Below are 22,034 nucleotides of genomic sequence, written 5' to 3' on the forward strand. Positions count from 1 at the left end.
CTTCTAGAAAACAAAAATTGGTATATTGAGTTTGGAAGCACTGAGCATTCAGTAGAAAATGCCTCATTTGCACTTGGATATCATGTTACTGTTTCAAACATCACTTGTGCAGTGCCTGGGTTAGGTGGCAGGACTTTGGCTGTGAGCTCCCAGTGTTGGCTGAGCACATCCCTGTCCTGCAGCTTCATCTGGAGCTGTGCTGGCTGTAATGCTGAAATGGTTGGAAACCTCAGGGTGAACCCTCTGAGCCATATTCCTGTGTGCTGCTGGAGAAAATATTCCAAAGCAAAAATATACAAAGCATTCTGTGTTGCAGGCTTTCTATTTGGAAAATACTTTTATTAATATACAGAACTGTTCTTTTAGTGATGGCACTTAACTGTGTTAATTTAAACAAAAAAGTAACTGTTAAATGTGGACCAGACAGAGAAGCTGACTTACTGCTTTGTGTAGAGGAGGAATTTCAGGAGGAGGTGAGGGTTGTGCAAGCCACCAGCCCCCTGTGGCAGCAGCCAGGGTGCTTGGTGGTGCCACTTTTGCCACTTCCTTAAAAGAGAGGAAGGAGATGGAGGTTTGTGCTTTCTGTGGTGTCATTTCAATGACAAACCCTGTGGTTAAATGGCAGGATGGTTTGTGTGGGAGATGCAGCTCTTCAGGCTCTTAGGACACCAAGGCAGAAATGGTGCTCTTGAATGAGGAGGCATCAAGATTCCTGCCCCAGCATCCCAGGGAATTGGTTCATCCCTGCAGACAGTAGGGTGCTCTTCATTCACAGTAGTGTTGTTTATGCTCTCAGGGCTCTCAAGATGAACTCCACCAAAGGCAGCTGTTCTACCCTCTTCACCAAAAAAAAAAAAAAAAAAAAAAAAGAGAAAAAAAAAAGAAACGAAGAAAAAAAAAAGGGCAAGCATGTATGACTTAGTAGAAAAATATCCTTTTTCCTTCATTCAGTATAGGAGGATACTGATGGGTTTTGGCTGTGCCAAAATGCAGTGCTGCATTTTTTTTTTTTTTTGTTTTCAGCACTTGTGGTTTGCCTTAGATGTACTGTACTTGCTATATCTGGTAAGCTGTGTTGTCTCTTCTGAAGGCACGCAGAACAAGTCCATGCCCGTTATAATCTTGTTAAGTTCCTCTCGAGCTGTTTCCCCCTTTGGTTGTGGATATTGCCCATATTTGGTTCTACCTATGGTGCAATCAGTTTGTATCAGATTGTGTGGTATGATATGCTGTCTTGCCTGAGCAAACCCTGATAATTTATGATTAGATGTGGCCTAGATTAGCATCTTATGATTTTAATGTTTCAAAGTACATTATAAAAGGTCTTTTATGCAATGCAGTAGCAACAGGAGGCACAAGGACTTGCCTACAGCAAAGCTGCTCAATTAAAACCAAAGGGATGGTATAAATTGTATAATTTTTCCTTTAGAGTACCTAAATATTGTGCCTTAAAATACAGAAATGGCAGTGTATTACCAAAAAACTCTTTAATTTGGTTTAATAACTAGCTGCTTTCACAGTCTCATAATCACAGCTCTTGTGAAAACACATGCTCTTACACTCTGCAGGGTGTGTTTGTATTAGACTTTAAAAATTAAACATCTGAAGCTTTATTTCTCTCCTAAATGCTGTAGGGGCTCATTTGGAATTACTTGTGGTTTCAGTAAGTTCTGTGGTCTTCTAACCATAATTTCTGCTGTCACTTGAGCAAAATATTTATTAATAAGCAATTGTCATTAGTGTTTTGTTTTCTTGTAAGTATTTGCTGTTCTATTTCTGTGCATGTATGTGAACAAAATCAGGTGGATAAGAATATCCTCTTAATTTCTACAAGAAGAGAGGGGTAATTGAAGCACTTGGTGATGTTGCCTAAAATATTTTGAAATAAGCATGTTTGAAAAGGCATACAGGTGAACTGTCCAGGTGTTTTTCAGAATTTATTAGTTGCAACACTGTGCTTATCCTTCCAACTGAGCTGCCTGTTTAGACCCTGCTGAGAATGCAGAAGTGCTGCTTTGCATTCACCATCACTGTATCAACAGTGAGCTGGAAAGGTTGGGGAACAGTCTTTGCTTAACAAGTGGCATCTCAGAAATTCTGTGTATTGAACAAGATCACATTACTTACAGTTTCTGAGCAATACTTGAACTGTAAATCTGAAGTTTTTCAGCAAGGTATGGCAACCATATAATTTTTTGATGATGATTCAAGTGTATTTCAAATCAGATGTAAGACATAATTATCAGCTGTCATCTGGAGAAATGCTGAAAACATGGTTCAGTGTTAAATAAATATAGCTTGTGATATCTACCTTAGAATTAAGAATCTAATGTTCTTACACCTCAGCATTTTATGGCTGTCCTTTTTGCTTTTGTATTTGACAACAAAAAAAAGGAGTTTGTTGGTTTGTTTTACTGCTCGTTAACAGTGCGTTTCTTCTCTCAATAGCCAACTACTCCACCAAGCCAAGGAAGGCCTGATTCACCAGTTTATGCTAATTTACAAGAACTGAAAATATCTCAGTCTGCACTTCCACCACTACCTACAAGTGCTCCAGTCCAAATAAATGGGGAATGGGAAACCCATAAAGATACGACAGGACGCTGTTATTACTACAACAGAGGATCGCAGGAGCGAACCTGGAAACCGCCGCGGTGGGCCCGGGACGCCAGCATCAACAAAGGGGACTCCCAGAGCCATGCAGATCACGAGGTAGCTCCTTCTGAGATCAAAAGCAATCAGATTGTAGTGCCTATGAATGGTATTTTGCTGTGGAATTTGGTATCTCTTAGTTTTGTCAAGGAGTGTCTTCCTTTGTCTTTTTGGTTATGGGTCTCGGTATGAAGTAATCAACAGTTTGACTCTTGAGTTGCTTTTGTGTACAGGAATGAATGCATGAACTGTATGGAAGAGTAACAACTTGTAAAAAAATGCCTGTACAGACATAGCCCCATGGCAGATATTGCTACTTTTGACTAGATTACATTCAGGCCATAAACATATTCTTTAGGTATATCAATGGATTATTTTCATTATGTAAAAGTTTTGCTTTTGCAAAGCTTTTTGGTAAAGCTTTGCTGCTGACCTTGCTTGAGACACTTGAGGCTTACCATGAAGTTATTTATGTTAAAAGATGATTTGGACTAATATTTGAGGTGCAAATTTATTCTGTGCAGCCAGTTGCTAGGGAAAGTCTGATCATGGGGTATGTTTATCTGAACTACAGTGGTTCTGATAAAGCAAGGGAATTGGGAGATGGATATTACAATTAGATATGCTTAAAATGGTGTTCTTTTATCCAAACAGTACTGAGGTTAACCAGTTTCCTGATGGAAAGAAAAAGCAAATATTTATCAAATCTTCTACATAGTTCACTTCTATATACCCTTTAAAAAAAAAAAAATATATATATATTTGGTGGATTTTCTCCTGTGCCAACTATATATAGTGTCTCTATATATCATATATATATATATATATATAACCTATAAAAGCAGAGTTTAATTTTAAAATTGAATTATGGACTGCTCAAAAATTTTTGATTGTTGTAAGCCTGTCACTGAAGTCTACCTCTGGAAAGGTAGTAATAGGAGCAGGAGAGAAAGGGAAATGGAGACCTTTCATTTCCTTTGGCACTGCCCTTCACAGAAACCATGACATCCACAAACATTTAAATAGCCAAATTCTCCTGCCTCAGGCAAATGGCAGCAGTAGGCAAACAGATGGAATCATTATGCCTGTCCCTTTGGTATCTCTGGTGATAGTCTCTTAATTTATCACTGACTGCCCTTTTGCTGGATAAGACTGGTTTTAGTCTGGATAAGCCGATTGCTTTTTTGAGTAGTGCTTCTCCTTGTCGTAGTAATGGTTTTCTCATTGTTGCAGTTCTTCCTTCTTTTCATGGAAGGATTTGCAAGAATTCTTTCTCCCTCCCCATCTGCAAGCAATCCCTCTGACTCATATGTCTGCACCATCACTTCACCACATGGTTGCATCTTCAGAGTGCTCAATTGTTAATTTTTTTTAATTGCCCATATCTTCTTTCATCTCAGTTCTTCTGTTTATTTGTGATGCTTCAGGTATCACAAGCTGGCCATCAGACATTTATGTTGATCAAGTTTTCAGTCTTTGTGAGACCAGTGGATGATACATATTTTGATTTTTAACTAGACACTAAGTCTGTATTTCCAGCAGCATAAGCTCCTTAAGTAATTTGTGTCTTGACTGGGTTATCAAAATATGAGTCCAGGGAGAGATACACATTGCATGATCATGTCAATCCATTCACCAGCAGTCATGTGTTGATTTTGAAGCTGCCTTTTCCCCCACCCCTCTTTCATTTCTTTCCTTTTCTGTTCTGCATTTGGGAACATGCTTCACACTCCACTGTTTGTGTTCCTTTTTGGAGCCTCTGGGTACTTAACCCAATAGAAAATAAAGACTGAGATCCAAGATTAAGCTACAGTAAAATGTAGGGCATCTCAAATTTTGTCTGATTAGGAAAAGTTAGAGTTAACATATGTTAATAATTTTAAGTTGGCTTTTATGCTAGTCTGAGTTATGCTCTTTCAATAATAAAACAATACATGCAGAAGGATTAAATGCTAGTTTCTATTTGTCCTCAGAGGAGCTTGTGTTGTATGAGGTAGCAAAATGGAAGGTGATGTAAAAATGAGAACTGAGAAATCACATATTCTAATATATAAGTAACGTATTAAACATGACATAGTTTATAGTTGGTCTTTGAACTTTGTGATTAGAAAATCAAATTTTATTGGATAGTTAAAAAGGGGCAGAATTGTATCTTATTTGCCAAAGTACCTGGTCACAGACATGGAAAGAAAACAGTTGTAGGTCATGATAGTTAAATGGATGTTACATGGATGGGATGTGGGGAGGCAGTGAAGTTCTATGGCCAGGGCTATAAGAAAGTGTGTAAGATTTTGGAATTACAGATAAAATGTATTAGAGGAGTGACTTGTTAATGCATCTGAGGAAGGAATGCTTAACAGTAACTAGGAGAAATTTGTCAAATGATTTAGTTAAGTTGAGCTGTAAGAGGAATGAGATGTCACAATAACAGAGAAGACAAACCCTTAATACCTAAATAGAAGGTGAAGTAGATATCCACAAATTACCCAACAGCTGTAGAAAAGCAATGGATTTTAATTGAATTTCAAGACTAAATTTAAATAATGTCCAGAATGCGATTTCATTCTATGTTTTTTGTTTCAATGTAAACAAACAGTAATAAAGGGATGGTAGCTTCCTTAATTAGTATTCCTCCTGATTATTTTTACTTTCACAAGTAGAAATAATGTTTAAAGCTAGAAGGATTAAGTGATAGAAGGGAGACAGATAGCTGTTTCTGTTAAATGCTGGTGCTGAACTGATCTCTGCCCCCAGGAATTTTCTATGTAAATAAAAAAAAGAATGAGAATAGAAGCAACTATGTGGGGGACCTTTTCTGTAATTCTCTTTAATGTCACAGCTTAGTTCTTATAAGGTGTAAGGTTGGGCAGCTGTCTACTTAAGGTGGCTTTATTTAAGTGTGGGATAGTTTAACAGGGGATGAGACTTGAGATAAAACATGGGCAATATGAAAAAACATACAGGCAGTTAATGCTGAAAAAGTGTTGAAAGTGAAATTGAAAGCTGTGGAACGTGGTTTAGCCACGTTAGTGTTCTCTAAACCCTGTTGATGCAGCTTAGCAGCTGTTCCTGACAGCTGAGAGACAAGGAGTGCCTTGGCTTGGTAAAATTTGTAACAACTCAGGAATTTTGTTGAAGTTTAGGCCTGCAAATGTACAGGATGTGAGTTAAGCCTTGCAGCATGTAAACTGTTATTATATGGATGCCATGCAGATAGACATACTAACAGTCATTCCTGCTATACAAGAGTGGTTTTTACTTAGAGAATTTTCATTTTCAGCCATCTGTTTAGTTTTACCTGTGTAGGGTGTTTCTTCAGTATCAGGAATTGCTTGGAGAATATATTATTAAGTCATAATCTCGGTAGATAGTAATAATAAAAATGTCCAAAGTCTTCTACACTGATTTGCCATATGTCAGTGCAATTAATATTTAACTATTAAAGCCATGTAAACTTATGTATGTGTGTACACTGTAGCTGTCCTATGAAGGAGTAGTTCAAATGGGGCCAGTAGCACCCATGGCAACTCTTCAGTCTTAATTCTGCAAGTGTAAAAATGAGATTGAAGACCCTCCCCCCCCCCACCTCCCACCTTGCTCCCTCTGCTCTCCTCCTCTTCACAGTGGTTAGGAATTGGCATGTGAGAATCTCACATTGCCCCATGTGCAAGAGAGGTAGCATTGGTTAATCCATAGTTTTCATGCTTACATTCTGTAAGCTGTAAGGACATTAGTGTTTTTTCATGTTCCTAAATTAGTGGCCTAAAAATTTCATATGGGTTTTCCTGTGCTTGCCAAAACTGGGTCATGTCAGTTGAGGGAGTTTGTGTCACACAAGTGGTAAGGTACTCAGAAAACTAACACCCAAAACCTACATAGAAATCATTTGGATATGTCACTAAACATACAGTCTTTAAACCCACTGATTTTTAAAAGCTGGGGACTTTCTGATAATAAAATATTTTTTGTAAGACTTTAGTTTTTGGGAGAGATTTTTTTCCTATTTAAAATTGAAATTGTCTCTCTCTCCTTGCCTTACAGTCAAAACCCTTATGCCAGTGTTATTGAACCATAGTATTTTATTCTGAGTAGCAGGGTGTCTTAAATGTTATGCCTCCTGCTAGCTGAGGATCCAAGTCACTGTGAAAGGAAATCTGCATGGAATTCCTCAGGAGATCACAGCATAGAGATGTTGTAGGAGATGAAAGAAGGGAGATTTTTTTTGATGCATGGAGTGGATGCTTAGACTAAGACTACAGTGTGTTAGCAAGGGGATGAATAAAGTTTATGGGGAACAGAAATTGTTTGATGTGTGTGTAAACCTTTTCTCTGTGTTACACATCAAACTTGTCCCTAGCATAATAATTTGCTTCTACCTTCAGGAAACAATTTTTCACCCCAGCTAGCTTTGCCTGGTGGAAAGGTTTTGCAATGCTCTTTGTCATGTGCTTGAGTTGGAAGGAAGAGAGTGGAAATTAGTAGTATTTTGAGATGCATTGGACAAATACTGTAAAATGCTGGCATCTAAGAAGGTGGAACTGGAGTTTCAAGTTGTCCTTAATCAATCCTGTGTTTCCAGATGTATTTGAGAAAAGGAGAAGGATTTAGGTATGAAACTTGGGATGGTGGTAGAAAACTGAGGTAGCAAGGCTCCCAGGTTTCTTTAAAGCAATGCAGATTAGTAAAGCTAACTGTCTTCATCAGTAATGTAAATTTGTAGGAATAAAATTTGGATAGGCAAAACCCCTGGAGTTTAAATTTGAGTAGTGAAGTCTGGTAGACTGGAAATAAAAAAAATGTATCAGTAAAAGCTAGTTGTTCTGGAAATGCTTTGAATTGTCTGCACTGTAAAAATGCATCTCATTCTCTCATATAACTTGTAAAAATGTGAACTCCCTGATTTCATTACTATTCTCTTTCTAGTCAAATAATCTTTGATCTTTCAGATTTTAAAGCGCTTTCATTCTCAAAACTGCCTTATATGTTTCTGACTACTTGTAGCATCTTTCGTCAGAAGAAAACGACCACAGTTCTTGTTACAGCCAGTCAGATAGTCAGTATGGTTCTCCTCCAAAGGGTTGGTCAGAAGAGTTGGATGAACATGGTCAAACCTTATATACCAATGACTATACTAATGAAAAGGTACTTTTTCCTTCTTCTCATCATGTGTTCTAAATCTTTTCCACTAATTCAGTTCTAGAAATGAAACCTGCATTTCCAAAAGAGTGTATCTGCAGAGTGTATCTCAGCCGTGTCTCATTTTGTTTTTCTAAATATGCATGAAGCTTTAGCAAGTGAACTGACTTTTTGCTTTTGTGTGTTTTTGTTTCTTAGAAGAAGTTTTATTTCCAGTTGTGTATCAGATTATATTCAAGAACATATAATGTATATTTTTTTTTTTAGTTCCTGCCTTCCCCCTTGCTCTTGGTTATACTTCAGGAATGAACTTCATACCAATAAGTTTTTCTTACTCTCTTTTGAGAACTGATTTTGTCTACATAGGCCTTCTAGTTAAGATGTTTTTAAACTGAATGTAATGGTGCTTTATCACTTTCATTATTTCCATTATTAGAGATTTTCACTGCTACTTTCAAATATAGACAAACTTCTTAATTAAATTTCAGCCATATCAGATTTATGCCCTATTCTTGCTATCTCATTGCTACTGACTACTTACTGTGATTCTGGGCATGCCATAAAACTTCTCCCAGTTAAAATAATTACAGCATTTGTTTGTATTTATAAAGCAGTCCATTTTTCTAATTGTTCACTGAAGTTGCATTTTGAGTTTTTTTAACTTCTACAGTCTTCACTGAAACTGTTTATCATATAGCATCACCTGTTCTTGAGTTGAATTAGGCAAGTTTTATTTGCAAGAATTTTCTAATAGTTTGATTTTTTGTCAGTTTTAGAATTTTATCCTCTTTAATCTGTTTCTTACAAACATCTGTAAAGCACATTCCTAGGTTTTAGCAAATATGCAGCCCTCTTTTTTAATTGCACTGGGATTAATAAAAAGTAGCCTTTCCTATCACAAACAGTTATAGAAAGGCAATCTTGTGAAACCTGCTTGAGCCAAGAGCCTTGCTGTGAGTGTTTTCATATTTTTCTGCAATCATCTTGTTGATTTTTGCTTATTGCAATTATTTTCTTTCTGCATGACCAATCCCAGTTGATACGGGTTTGCTTTTTGACTGTGAGAGGTGCTTGTAGTGGCTACAGGAGTTATATTGTCTCCTTCATGCTTTCTCTAGGGACTGCATCTCATGTTTCCATTGATGTTTTAAAAAAGTTGTTCAGCAAGTGCATGTATTTCTCAAATTATCAGCCATTGCTGATTGAGCTGCTTTCTTGTAATTTTACGTATAAGATCCTGATGCAAATCTGATGGAAAAATTGTGCCTCCTGAAACTGACAATATAATATTGATAAGAATGAGATATGGCGTCTTTAAAAAAAATTATTTATCATAATCTCTTGCAGGATATTGCAGGAGTTTTTTTCTGAGGAGTTTCAGAAGAAAAAAATCAGGGTGCTGAAAACTGTTGCTCTCATTGCAATCTAACCTTGGTTAGTTAATGGAGGTTGTGCATTAGACTCAGCTGAAGTGGATGGCACTTAATTTTTAATTAACTTTAAATCTCAGGTCTCAGAGATTTACTGTTGTGACTGTCACTCTGATTATGTTTTCTATCATCACATTTCTCTCTGCAGTGGATAAAACATGCAGATGAACAAGGCAGACCATACTACTACAGTGCTGATGGTTCCAGGTCAGAGTGGGAGTTACCTAAGGTGAGTGACCTAAAAAAGAAACTTCAGCAACTTGGGGCTTTCCCCTCTTCCTGTATATATATTCTATCAGGCCTTTGATGTGAGGTATTAACCACCAGACAGCTCAGATACTGCTCTTTGCAATTTATTGCATTTTTGTGGAATTTCTGATTAGGAAGAAAAAAAATATACCCAAGGACATGAAAAATGGGTGTATGTAACTATTCAGATGTCAGAGGAGATCTGGTGTCTTTGCTGAACTGAGCAAAGGTTTCATGCAGGGCTGCAGAATACTATCTGTGGTTTTGCTGTGATAAAGAAAACCTGTGTAGGAAAAAGAGAAATCTTTACTGAGAAACTGTAGTCTATTTTTAGTACTCTCCAAAGTGCTTATACAAACAAGTGCTGAAAAAAAACGTTTCAACAGAGTTTTGTGGTGGCTTTGAGGATGACACAGTTTCACCAGAAGTGTGTTCTGGTATATATTAATTATGTAGTGAAAACAGAATCTTGTAAGGAAGGGTCAGATCTATGGACACTTGGTACTCTGAGGTTCTATCTAATACTATTTAATTCTCATATTCACTTCAAAAAACTAGGGCATTTGTCATATGGATGTTGTTATGCATGTCTTCCTGCTATTTGTTCAATACTACTTAATAAGGTGTGACCATTAAAAAAATTGTTTTACACGAAAGTGTGTGCATAAATAGATGAAAAAGTATGTTTTTCCATTATTCTTTTGTCAGTACAAAAATCGGTGTCTCAAGGCACTTTTACTTAGAAAGGAGCAACCTTAATAGGTACTGCTTTCATAATACTGGTGAGAAAATATTGACATTGAAAATTATGAATGAAGTTATATATCAAGCTGTTTTATGTCAGTAGAAAAATGTGCATCTGAATCACTGAAGAGCTGAGTTGACTTGGAAAATTCTCCTGTGTTAGTTGATGTGTTAGATAAATTCTGTAACATGCCTCGAGGTAACAATATAACCTGTACCTATTGGTTTCATAAGCTGTATAGCTTTTGATTAGTTATTGGATTTATTAGAAGTCTGAAAATCTGATAGACCAGATTTTACCAAAAGCAATTATTATTTCAATATGTATAATTGAAATAATTTTGGGGAACGATGTCATGAGTACTTCATTCTATGACTTCTGCTGTGCAGGAAGTTTTGACTTGGAAGAGATTGTGTTTCACAAAAATAGATTGAGTTTGGATTTGAATTAAATAGCAAATTGCCTTTAATCCAATTAGAATTAGTTACAAAGGTTATCCAGAACCATTACCTGAGGTACATTAGGAGGCATAAAGGAGTGGGTTCTAGTGTTTGTTTAATAATGTATGTTGTTCTAGTGATTCTAAACAAAGTCTGAGTTCTGTTGTATTAGTAGCCACTTCCAAAGTGAAACATAGCCTTTGGTTTGTAATTTGTGATCTGAAAGTAAAAGTGTTAGAAATTTTCCTTGAAAATTATTTCTCATGATCCATTTGGGTGGAATGTACTTTTTAATTTCTTCTTGAAACTAGTAAAACCTGGCTGGCAGCAAATATGAGGTTAACAGAAGAAAATGAACAGTTGACTCTTAGATTCATGATCCAAGAGTCTCTGTATTTTCAGAAATCCTTGGATTTTAACTTTAAATTCTGTGGAATAGATTAAATATTTCAACAAAAGATTTAGCTTTAGTTTATGTAACTATATATTCGATTATGCTTGTGAGTAATTAAAGATGGTTGAAGATTATTCTCTCAAAGTTCTTGCTGAAGCTGGTTCTAAAGTACTTTAAACAAATGAATTAGAAAGACCACTCAGACCACAAAACTGCTTTGAAGATAAGTAATCTATGTTGAAAATTCTGTTTGATTGTGAGAGAAAACCATAGAAACAATCTCAGCATTGTAACACTTACTTAAATGAACAGTAAGTTACTTGGAAAAATCTTACTCTTGCACAGTTTTGGTTTGCTTTTTTTCCCCCCCCCAGTGTCTTTAGCACAAATATTGCCTTCCAAATCTTGTGAAATGAAGTGATGTAATAGCATGGTCATGTAATGCTATTAAACCAGAAAAAGAATAGAATCTTTTTGTTAGATGGTTCTTAATAATCTGAATTTCATTAGGACTAAGAATATTTCAGAGATTTCTGGAAATAGCACACTAGCTGAACTAATACTGTGCCATTAAAAATCTTCAGAGTAATAGAATTAACTGCAAATGTGCATGTGCTTGGGAATAACATGCTGTTCTGGTACATGTGTTAAAATTGTGAGGGTATATGTTGGAAGAGAGGACAGTTACAAAACAAATTACTTTAGACAGTCTCACAGAAAGCCCTCCAGTCATGTGAATTTAAATAACATCTAGGAATAGCTGGATGCCTCTGGCTAAAAATGATGTTTCAGATAGAGTAGCTTTGACAACTGGTGAAAAGTCTATTAAGGCCCATGATGAGTGTGACCCAGCTTTCTGCAATGGAAGAGAAGAACATACTGAATTAATCTTTAAAATGGGTAATAATATTTTAATCATAGTTTCTACTAGATCATGCAAAAGACTGAGATTTCTGATCTGCAGCATTCTGCTGTATTCAGTTTTTGGTTCTTGCCAATTATAAAAAAAAACCAACCAAGGAATAAAAATCCCCAACAAACAAACAATTGGAAGTTAGATAACTGTAATGAAATATGTTTATTTCCTGTGTAATGAAAGAATACTGTCTAAATTCAGGTTAAGAAGGGCTACAACCCTATTCCAGAAACCTAGTTTTCTAATAGGAGTTTTATGACTTAAGCAAATGAGAAATCTCTAGTAAGGGTGAGGGGAATTAAACTCATCTCAGGAGTAGGAACTCTCTAATTTCTGAAGTTTCAAAAAAAGTAAACCTATCAAAATAAAAAATAAAAAGAAAAAAGGTGTGGAATCTATCTAATAAATAGCTCAAATAAAAGTTAGAGAGAACAACCTAATAAAAAGTAGAGATTAAAAATCAGATTTTCAAAATGCCCTCCTGGGCCAACACCTGGCATAAGAATATGATGCTTGGTCTTCCTCTGGGTGAGCTCACTGATCCAAGAGTAGCTTTTGAAAGAAAAATGTGTGTACTATAGGCCTTTGGAGTGAAGTCAGTTTTAGTGTTAATATTTACAGACTGTGATATTGCTATTGCGTGTGTTCTTTTCACAAGTTCCTGCAGCATAAACTGTCCTTGCTGTATCTGCAGAGGGAGCAGTAGCTGGAGGATCTTCATTTTTGGCAGTGTTAATGGACCAGACCTGAAAACTGTCAGAGCATGATAGCTGAAAAAATTACAGTAAACCAGGGTGCAGGTAGTGTCAGGAACGTATTGTGCAATCAAATGGTAAAAGAAAATAAATGCGAGAATGTGTAAGTAAAGCTTGGTTGTCTTATGGTAAATTTGTCTTGTTCTGAGCTGTGTTGGATTTGAGGTTACTCTGTGTGCTGGCCTTTGAGTCTACTGCAAGTCAATGCCCTAGGCAGTTTCATTAGCAGTAGTGACATTCTTGTCCTAAAATTTGGGATTGGCTGGTGAAAGTTGAAATAGCCTCAATTGGTGTGAGGATCCAGGTGGTTTTTAACAACATAAGCTGTTAAAAAAACCAAAACCCAAGTCAAGTATGGGAAGGCAGTCAGGGGTTTTTTCCCTTTCTCTTTAACAGATGTATTTCTGCTCACAAAACCTGGTCTGATCTTTCTCCTTTGTTCTGGGTTTAGTGGCTTCCACCTTGCCCCAGCTTTTACTTGGGCACACAGAGGGGCCTGTGGCAATCAGCAAGGGCTTGGGGCTGCTCAGGATTGAAAGGGAAAGCAATGGATGTCCAAGACAGCAAAGTGAACAAAGGTTATCCAGGGGTGTCTTTCAGTCACTGGTACATTTGAGCTAGGGCTGCTTGTCCCAAAGCTCTCATTCTGCCTGGGTTCTGTTCCTTCCAGCTGCTGCCACCCTGACATGCTGTGGCAGAGAAGGAGGAATCTTCATTCCATAGAGAAAGGAAGGAAATTAAATCCTTTGAAAGGGCAAAAATAATCCTTATTTATTTATGGAGGTTTAAGAAAAATATGTTACTGATTTAGTTGATAAGAAAGCAAAAGCTGTAACATAGGTGTTACATCTATCACAACAACAAAAATGTTGATTCAAAGCCAAGGGCAGTAGGAGCACTACAAAGTCATTTTGTTCTGAGGCAGTTTTAATTTTTTTGAAGAAGGTTCTTCTATTTCAGACAGTCTATTGGGACAACTGCAAATAACATACACGAAGTGCTAAAGGCTACTAGGATAGCACAATGTTTTTAAATGCTGCTCTTTTGATCTTTGACTGCAGTAAGTTAAAATGCTTCACTTCAGGTCTTTAGCAACTTTCAGTATTGGTTGCTTCTCACTCTTTTCTCCTTTAGCCCACCCAGTTCTTTTGTCTGGCTGAAGATGTTGCTAACACAAATCAAGAAGAATCTTTTTTGTGTTTCTTAAAGCTGACAGATCTGTGCCATCTCTGAAGAATGGGGACAACTGCTACAAATAACTTGGAGGTGTCACATTTGTTTCAGCCACAATTAGGCTAGGATAGAGCCTTGAGCCATGCCATGTATCAGCTTAAAATTAAATGGAAATCACTCAGCCAGTTGAGAAGGTTAGAAAATTTTATACTGAGGCAAAGAAAGCCTTTAAGTAGCTGGAGAAAGTATTGAACAAATTCAGCAATGAAAAGAATACTATGTGAGCTAAATTTACACCACTGCTGTCCTTGAACTACAGCAAGAACTGTTACCAAAAAATCGCTGTTTTTCTTGGTGTGTGCAGTCAGAGAATGAAAGGTTTGCTCATGTGCCCCCTGGATAGGAGATACTCCCAATGAAATGGGGAACAAGCTGGGGTGATGTGCCAGAGAGGGGTTGGTGTAATGCGTCAAATTTGAGTTTATGGAGGATTTCCAAGGAGCAGTGGTGTGTTAATTTGGAGTTTAAAAAGCTTTAAAGTTTGGAAAATAACAGTGCACCCTAAGAAGATGTTGTTGAGGCATGTGGTGTAGCAGGGGTTGTCCCACCAGGCAATTTGAACAGGTCAGTTTTATTGCAGAGGACAGCTCTTGCCTGATCTGTCTTCAAGATTGCACCAAATTTTAGGCATAGGAACCCTGCTTATGGTTATGCAAAAACAAGATTTTGTTTGAAGGAAGGCAAACCCAGCCTAGTTTCTGGTAACAATGGTAAATACTGCAAATACAGGAGGAGAGGGAGCAGCTCCTGTGCAGGTAGGAGTGCAGGTAGAAAGGGAACCACAGCTGAAGCTGTTCTGCAAGGCTTGGTGAGCTGAGGTTGGCTGGGGGCAGAGTGAAGAGCAGCAGGGTGGTGTCATCCAACCAGGCAAACCTTCCAGCTCTGGCCACCTCTCCCTGGCCTGGGGACTCTGCCTGGTCTAGAGGATGGTGGGTTCTGCTGGACAATGCAGATTAGGAAATGGTATCTCTGTCTCCCTCTGATTCTTTTTGGAGATCACAGACCAATTAATCTATTTTAAAAGTGAAGGCTTGTCTTGAGCACAGAAACACAAAACTTTTTGTTTCCACATCACATCCACAGGGTGTTTTACTATTTATAATGAATAAAACAAAGACATCCAAGAAAAAAGATTTACTTGAAGTTTCTATTGTGAGAAAATGGGGCAAAAATATCAAATGTTCCCTTTAAAGACTTGTCAGTTTACTCTAACACTGTTTGTATCACCAATGCAAATTATTTAAGCTGCTAAGATACATAGAGCTCAGTGTTCCTGAGTTGTTAGCAGTGTTTTGTTGATGAGCTCCATATACTGTTGTACTTGTTAAATGTGTTTAGCAAAACTTGAATTTCATGTTACAGTTCCTTTTTCCTTCAAGGTGGGGTTGTCTGTTAGAGAAGTTAACTCCTGATTGCTTGTGAAGGTATCAAAGGCACTATTTAAATATAGATCACCTGTGCCCATATCCTAACTTTTAAAATGTATTTAAATTCAAGATAAGTTACTTAAATACATATTTGTTTACTCAATTCCTTGAGTTATTCAAGGAAAGTGCATAGAAGATTTCCATAAATAATGTATACCAGCGTCAGTAATGGGTAAATCTATTTCTGAAATAAACAGTTCTGTTTCATAGCAAGAAATGTGTTGGAATTGCCCACCTAAATGGGTTAGAGCTGCTGCAAGGAATGCAAGGAATGCCCATACATTGATGTTGTCTTTTCTTGTTTGTATTTTCAGTATAACACTTTATCTGAAATACTTTTAGAATTTTTTATAATGTATTGATGTGTTGTGATGATGTAAAATGGCAACATTATTAACGAAAAATATGCTGCAATTATGAGCTCTAGTTAAATGCTGTGTCCTTCTCATGACTCTCACATTTTCTCAGCCATGAGTTTTCTCATGCTCTTGAGTTACTAGAAAACCTGTGTTATGATAAATATTGTCTCTCCTTGGTTGTTACAGCTCTGCTAAGTCTTAAAATTATTTTCTGCTAAATATTTATCTTCCATGCTTGCAGAATGAGTACATTTGTATGTGGTATGTACATTCCACACCAGCAAATTATTTTATAGGCAATTTGATGGGTTTATTCTGAAAAAACAGTTCCTCACCCTCGTGTCTCCTTTCCTAGGCATCCCCAATCTTTGGGTCAAAGAGAGTTATACCAGGCAGTCATAACCATCTAAATACCTTACTGCAGGATAATAGGTTTTCTTTTTCTTACACAAGATCTAGTCGGGTGCTGTGGTACAGTTATTGCAATATGAAGAGTGGATGTTTGAATCTTGTATTTCCTGTAATTCCTTGGTGGCTCTCAATACCCTGTTGGGTTGCAAAATCAGCAGCATCTGCTGCAAAGGAAATCAAACATTCTCTGCTAATTGAGAGTGTTATCCCAACATGCCAGCCTTAGTTACTGCTTCAGAGAGGACTACAGGAGAAAGGACAATTCTGAAGAATAAATGCAGATTAAAACCAAGGCTGTTTTCACACCCTTGGGTGGTGACATCAGGAGTCTGAAAGCTTGCACTATTTAGGCTTATGAGTGGTGTGTCCAGGTGTTGTTTGCATTAATTGGATTCTACTTATAATTTTATTTTTCTTTTCTCTAGTATAATGCTTCACCACAGCAGCAGAGAGATATAATAAAGAGTAGGAGTCTGGACAGAAGGCTACAGGAACCAATAGTTTTAACAAAATGGAGGCACAGCACAATTGTGCTGGACACCAACGACAAGGTAGGAGCAAGTTATCAGCATGCTGAAATGCCACTTGTTTCTGATGTGTGATTTATTTAATGTACCAGAAATGACTGTGCCAATTTCTGAAATTTTTATTTTTTCTGTCTCTTGTATCAATGGGTATAACATGCAGCAAAACCAAGGGCTGTTCAATATCTTCACTACTGTTACTTTGTGAATAGTAGCTCTTTTCTTGTCCTTGAAGTATTTTAACTAATGTCAGTTCAGGGGAAGAGCTGTGCATGGTTACAACAGGGTTGTAATATTGTTATTGAAGGGCAGAGGACAGTACAGAAAGTGCTGAAACATTTGACTTTGGTCCTCTCCAGAGCTGAGCTGGTATTTAGTCTGAAAAATGCTGTGAGTCAGTAACAACAAAAGCTATTTTCTGCCCACTCTTAGGGCATATTCTTGATAGTCTTTTTGGGCTGTACAGTAACAGGTGCTGTTTAAACCAAGGAGACAGGGCCTCTCCCTTCTCTCTCTCTGCTCTGACCTTTTCCTAGCATTTCCTGTAGCCTTTTCTGCTTCTGCTGGGCCATTCTGCCTGTGGGTGAGGAGAGCTGATGTGAGCTGAGCAGGGAGGAACTGAAACGAGTGCTGTACGGTGGTTTCTGTAACTTCCCTGAAGTCCATCCCAAGATTCATGGAAAAATGAAATAACTTGGTAGTGCTGAAATCTTAGCACAAACTGCTCAGAATGAAGTACCAAGAAATGGCATTGTAAGCTCCCTTTTCCTGAAATTCTGAGAAAAAAAGATTAAATGAATACAGATTTGAAAATGTAAGGGAGAAGCCTATGAATGGCCTTGTGTAATCAAAGATGTCAAAACCAAACTTAAATGGACAAAACCTGTAGCTGCAATGACATTGGAGTTGCTGCCAAGAACGTTATTTGCTCGACCTGTTGTTTCCATTTTAATGGACTTGCTTTCCATGAGTTGACTTAGCTCTTCAGAGCAGGATGTATTGGATTTGATCTTGAGCTTTTGAGTTGTCAGTTTGGGTATATCATGTGTGGTGTTGAGGAGCAGTGGGCTGTGCTTGGCTGGAGACTTTGCACCTCTGGGCATTAATTCAGCTCCAGCAATTCTGAGATTGCTCTGCTGCTCCTTTCCCCTCCCTCCTCCTCCTCCTCCTCTGCCCTGTGCATCCTTCTGTACTTAGTGTGTTGTGGCACTCCATGACACACAGCCTAGATGGAGCCCTGCTAAATCAAAGCTGAGTGGACACTTGTAGCCTCATGTACAGTTTATACTTCACAGGTATAAACAATTTTGTTGGAGATAGCTTGAAGTTCTGGCTTCACTTTTAAAGGAAGACTTAACTTTTTATTTTTTGGCATAAGATTTACTGCTGTTATGGAAAGAACTTTATGTAGTGCTTCATTAAATGAAGAAACTTTTGTAAAACATTGATTAAGTGAAGCTGTTTACATTTCTGCAAGACTTGGTGTTCACATATTGAGAACTTAAACATAGTGAAGCAAACATGAAAATGCGTAAATGTTATGGGTAAAAACCAAAACAAACTATTTGAACTGAATTTGTGAAGTCTTAAGTCAGCAGCTTAAAGTTCTTTTAACAGTTTCCAAACATGTAGGCAGCATGTGTTTTTTTATTGGTGAGGAGAAAATAGTTTATAAGAAGCACAACATTAATGCTTTGAGAAAATTTAAAATGTGTAGTGGAGCAATAAACTAATGTTTTATGGAAAGACAAATAATTTTTAGTGCATTAATGCAGCTGTTTTATTACCACTAGCAGGCACACTGTTAATATATTCTGCTTTAAATTAGTATTTGGAAAGGGAATGTTTCATTACCACAAACTGGATTTCTTGTTCCAGAGTTGCTTTTGCTGTATGAAAGTTATCTCAAATTCAGAGTGAAATACAAGGAAAGCAACTGGTATTTGTCTGGATGGGCACATGAACACCAATCTTTCTTTTTCCTTATTTGTTTTTCTCCTGGAAAAGCAATGGAACTCAATTGTATGAAAATAGGGCAGTCAAAAGGGTACTTGAAATGTCTCAGAGTGAAAGTATGGGTTGCCAGGGTTCATGAGTATTTGATGATACCAAACATACTGGTTATTGACTGTGGCACATATCTGGACATACCCATCAGCTAAAAAATTTAATAAGCCTAGGAAAAAATACCTTCCTGGGAGGGACAATTGATTTTCTTAATTTGAACAAATTTTTTTTTTCTTTGCAGACATCTGAAAATATGGATTATCTAGGCTATTCTAGTTAGGAGGGCTAAGGTTCTCTGTTGTTATGCTGCTGAAAGGACTAATGGGACACTTCTCTAGGTAGATTTGCAAGTGAGTTTTAAAGCACAAGTGTGCAGAGTATGTAATGCTGCAAAAGCAAACTGGATTTAGGAGAGCTATCAAGGGATTTAAAAAGAGAGAGGGGGAGAAATATCTCAATAGTAACAGAGAACAAGTAATGTTTTTCTTCCATTTGAAATTCTTTACCAGATTTTCAGGCAGTGTGTTTGTGCATGACAACCATTACTTCAGAGGAAATGCACATCCTTTTTGTTTGTTTGTTTGTTTTTTCTTTTTATTTTATTTTCTTTTTTTCCCCCTCCAGATGGGTAATTTTTCATGTTTTCAGAGATTCAGTATTTTATTTTGGTCTGTAGTTAAGAGTTCAACACAAAACCCCAAATCTCTAGAGATGTTCAGTGTTTGATTTTAAGGAGATTAATGATCATGACTCACAAAAACTAATAAACTTGGTATGTGTTTTTCTACATATGTAACTTTGTAATGCTAATATTGTATTTACTGACCACACAGAAATGTATTCTTTAAAATCTTAGTATTTGTATATGGTATCTTGTAATAAGCCCTTATTTTAAATATACATCATAATTTGATAGCAATGTCATACATAAAAATCTACCCCTTTATAAGGATGAAGGCTTTGCTTGAAGCTGATGCAGCATCTATTAGCATCTTTTTTTTAAATGACTATGTACTAATTAACCCAGTTTGAGTGGTATCTGTAAACCTTGTAAGAACAGCATTCAGTAAACAAGTTTAGAATGTAGCTGTCTGAAAATATTATGAACACTTAAAAGAAGTACTTTTCTAATCTATGAGTGTGTAAAAAGAAAGAGAAAAAGCATCTTTAGGTTAAAAAAAATAAAAAAATGGTATGAAAGATAATAGCAGTAACTGTTGACATTAACTATTTGAATTTTGTAGGAATCATCTACTGCTTCTAAGGCCAGTTTTCCTGAAAATGAATCATCTCCTTCTTCACCAAAGCATCAAGCCACAGTCAGTATGCCAAGTGTTTAAATAGATAAGTAGATGTTGTAGAAACTGAGCTATTCATGATCAGAGAATTGAGGGCAAGCCTTTTTGTTCTTGGGAAAAATAATGGGATAAAACTATTTGAAGCTTTGCATTTTAAAAGGAATGTATTACATCTAGCTCTGCTTTCAGGGAAAAAAAGTGAACATCACTGGTTTAAATGCAACTTTGTCACAGTAGATTAAGTTAAAAATTCACTGTGGCCAAGTTGTGCCAAATTATATAGAATTCAGTTTGCTTCCTCTGACAGTGACATCTTATATACATCTTGAAAGGTAAAACCAGAAAATTCCCCCTTTTCACAGAATTCCTCACTGTTAGTCAGTAATAGTTGATATCTCTAATTTTGCCTTGTGTTTCAGTCTTTTAAAAGAGATATAGAGGACCTGGCATAAATACACTGTGTCCTTTGGATTTAGTAGAGTAGCTTCTGGGAGAAAAACCTAAGTCTGCTAAACAGCTTTTTTTTTTTTTTTTCAGTTTGTATTTCAAATGTGATCGTTCCTTGTTGAACAGTTGGAAGTGGATAAAAAACTTTTTTTTTTTTTTTTTTAATTTTTTTTTTTTTTTTTTGGAACTGTACTACATTAGCATTGAAATAAGCAACTTGGTCAGTTTTGCCAGCCCCTTGGTAGGTACCTCAGGGCATTAAAAGTGCAACTTCTCCTGTTTCTTTCTTACTCTGTGTGCAGGGGAATAATTATCTGGCTTAGTCATGATAATCCATTCTTGCAATACTTCAAACAGTTTTTCACAATAAAATAAACATTGTTTATTAAGCAAGCATAGCTGATAGCCTTACATAAGAGCAATTATTTCTGCATGTGGTCTAATTTCTTTAAATATGGCTCAGATTTTGCATTTTTGAAATTGTATTTTGTGGAAGAGCTCACTCCTGATTTAGATAACAGAAAAAAACATTTGTATTTTCTTCAACTGTTCCCTGGGATTTAAATATTCCAAAGAAAGCTGGTAAATTTTTGAGCATTTTGATCCTTAACCAGCTTTCCTCTTCTTTTCCTGGATTCCATTAATTTTCCCATTAGTACCCCCTAGTGTTGCTGCTAAGTAGGGCAGTATGATACTTTGAATAATTCTCTGGAACATCCCCACTGGTTCCACCCTGAGTAATTGATTAAAACCATGACTTATTTTGTGAACTGAGCAGAGGTTGCTCAGTCACTGTGGAAGTTGATGACAAGCTGTTCTGCTTGTAAAAAGCCAAAGGTTGGTTAGAAGGGTCAGATCATGGGACTGTTGGTCCATGGTCCACATGGATCACAAATGGAGTAGTCTAAAAAATGGGATAATTCATTTGTGTGGCCTTTTAGAGAGAGGACGAGGGAAGGCACTCACTTCTTCTGTTGAAAATACCAGTTTTGGAAAATAATTCATCTGTCACTGGCTTGGAAAAGCATTTCAGCCCAGTGAAGATATTAAACTGAGTATTACAGCTATTACCATTGAAGTGGAATAATATTTGATGCACCAGCTAGACACCTTTGTCCTTGATAAGATGTCTTTTCTCTATTTTATTTACTGGGCTTGAAACATGTAGCTAGAACTTTTAAGGTCCACAAAAAAGATTTGTCTCTCATAAGAGTGTTGTCCATGGTATCCCAGCAAAAAAATGTTCTTCAAAATTGTATTGTGCAGTTATGGGCCATTTAAATTTGAGATTTAGAGGAAAATTCTGAGGAGGATTTATCTTCTATTTTCATTGGATCTAGAATTGAGGTCATTTTTTTAATGATAAAACTAATTTGGATCCATTCCCTAGTTGATTGTTTCAACTAATAGCTTATTTAATACATTAGAAACTGTTAGAAGCTGTTACTGGAAAAGAATTGATAAAAAAATAATTTAGCATTCTTTTAGCACCACTGGCTGGTAGGACAAGGCTGAGGTGTCAGAAGAAAATGGTAGATTTTGATACCTCATCTTAAGATGATGGTTTAAGTGAATCCTTTTATCCTAGAATGCTTTTTTTGACATTTCTTC

The 22,034-nt window shown here is 36.8% G+C and overlaps 1 protein-coding gene across 14 annotated transcripts in view; it reads left to right on the top strand.

Moving 5' to 3' along the window:
• ARHGAP12 (Rho GTPase activating protein 12) overlaps positions 1–22,034 on the top strand; it is a 74,286-nt gene that overhangs the window by 29,894 nt on the left and 22,358 nt on the right. For 7 of the 14 annotated variants that reach the window (XM_079300856.1, XM_079300866.1, XM_079300867.1 and 4 more), the window contains exons 3-7: positions 2,449–2,712; positions 7,654–7,794; positions 9,367–9,447; positions 16,573–16,698; positions 19,923–19,997. In XM_079300856.1, the coding sequence (XP_079156982.1) occupies positions 2,449–2,712; positions 7,654–7,794; positions 9,367–9,447; positions 16,573–16,698; positions 19,923–19,997 (687 nt within the window). The remainder of the gene's footprint in view (positions 1–2,448; positions 2,713–7,653; positions 7,795–9,366; positions 9,448–16,572; positions 16,699–19,922; positions 19,998–22,034) is intronic. The other 7 variants (XM_079300868.1, XM_079300859.1, XM_079300860.1 and 4 more) reach the window with 3 other exon arrangements.

Source organism: Erithacus rubecula, assembly GCF_903797595.1.
Source record: "Erithacus rubecula genome assembly, chromosome: 3".
In the NCBI taxonomy this organism is placed as follows: domain Eukaryota; kingdom Metazoa; phylum Chordata; class Aves; order Passeriformes; family Muscicapidae; genus Erithacus; species Erithacus rubecula.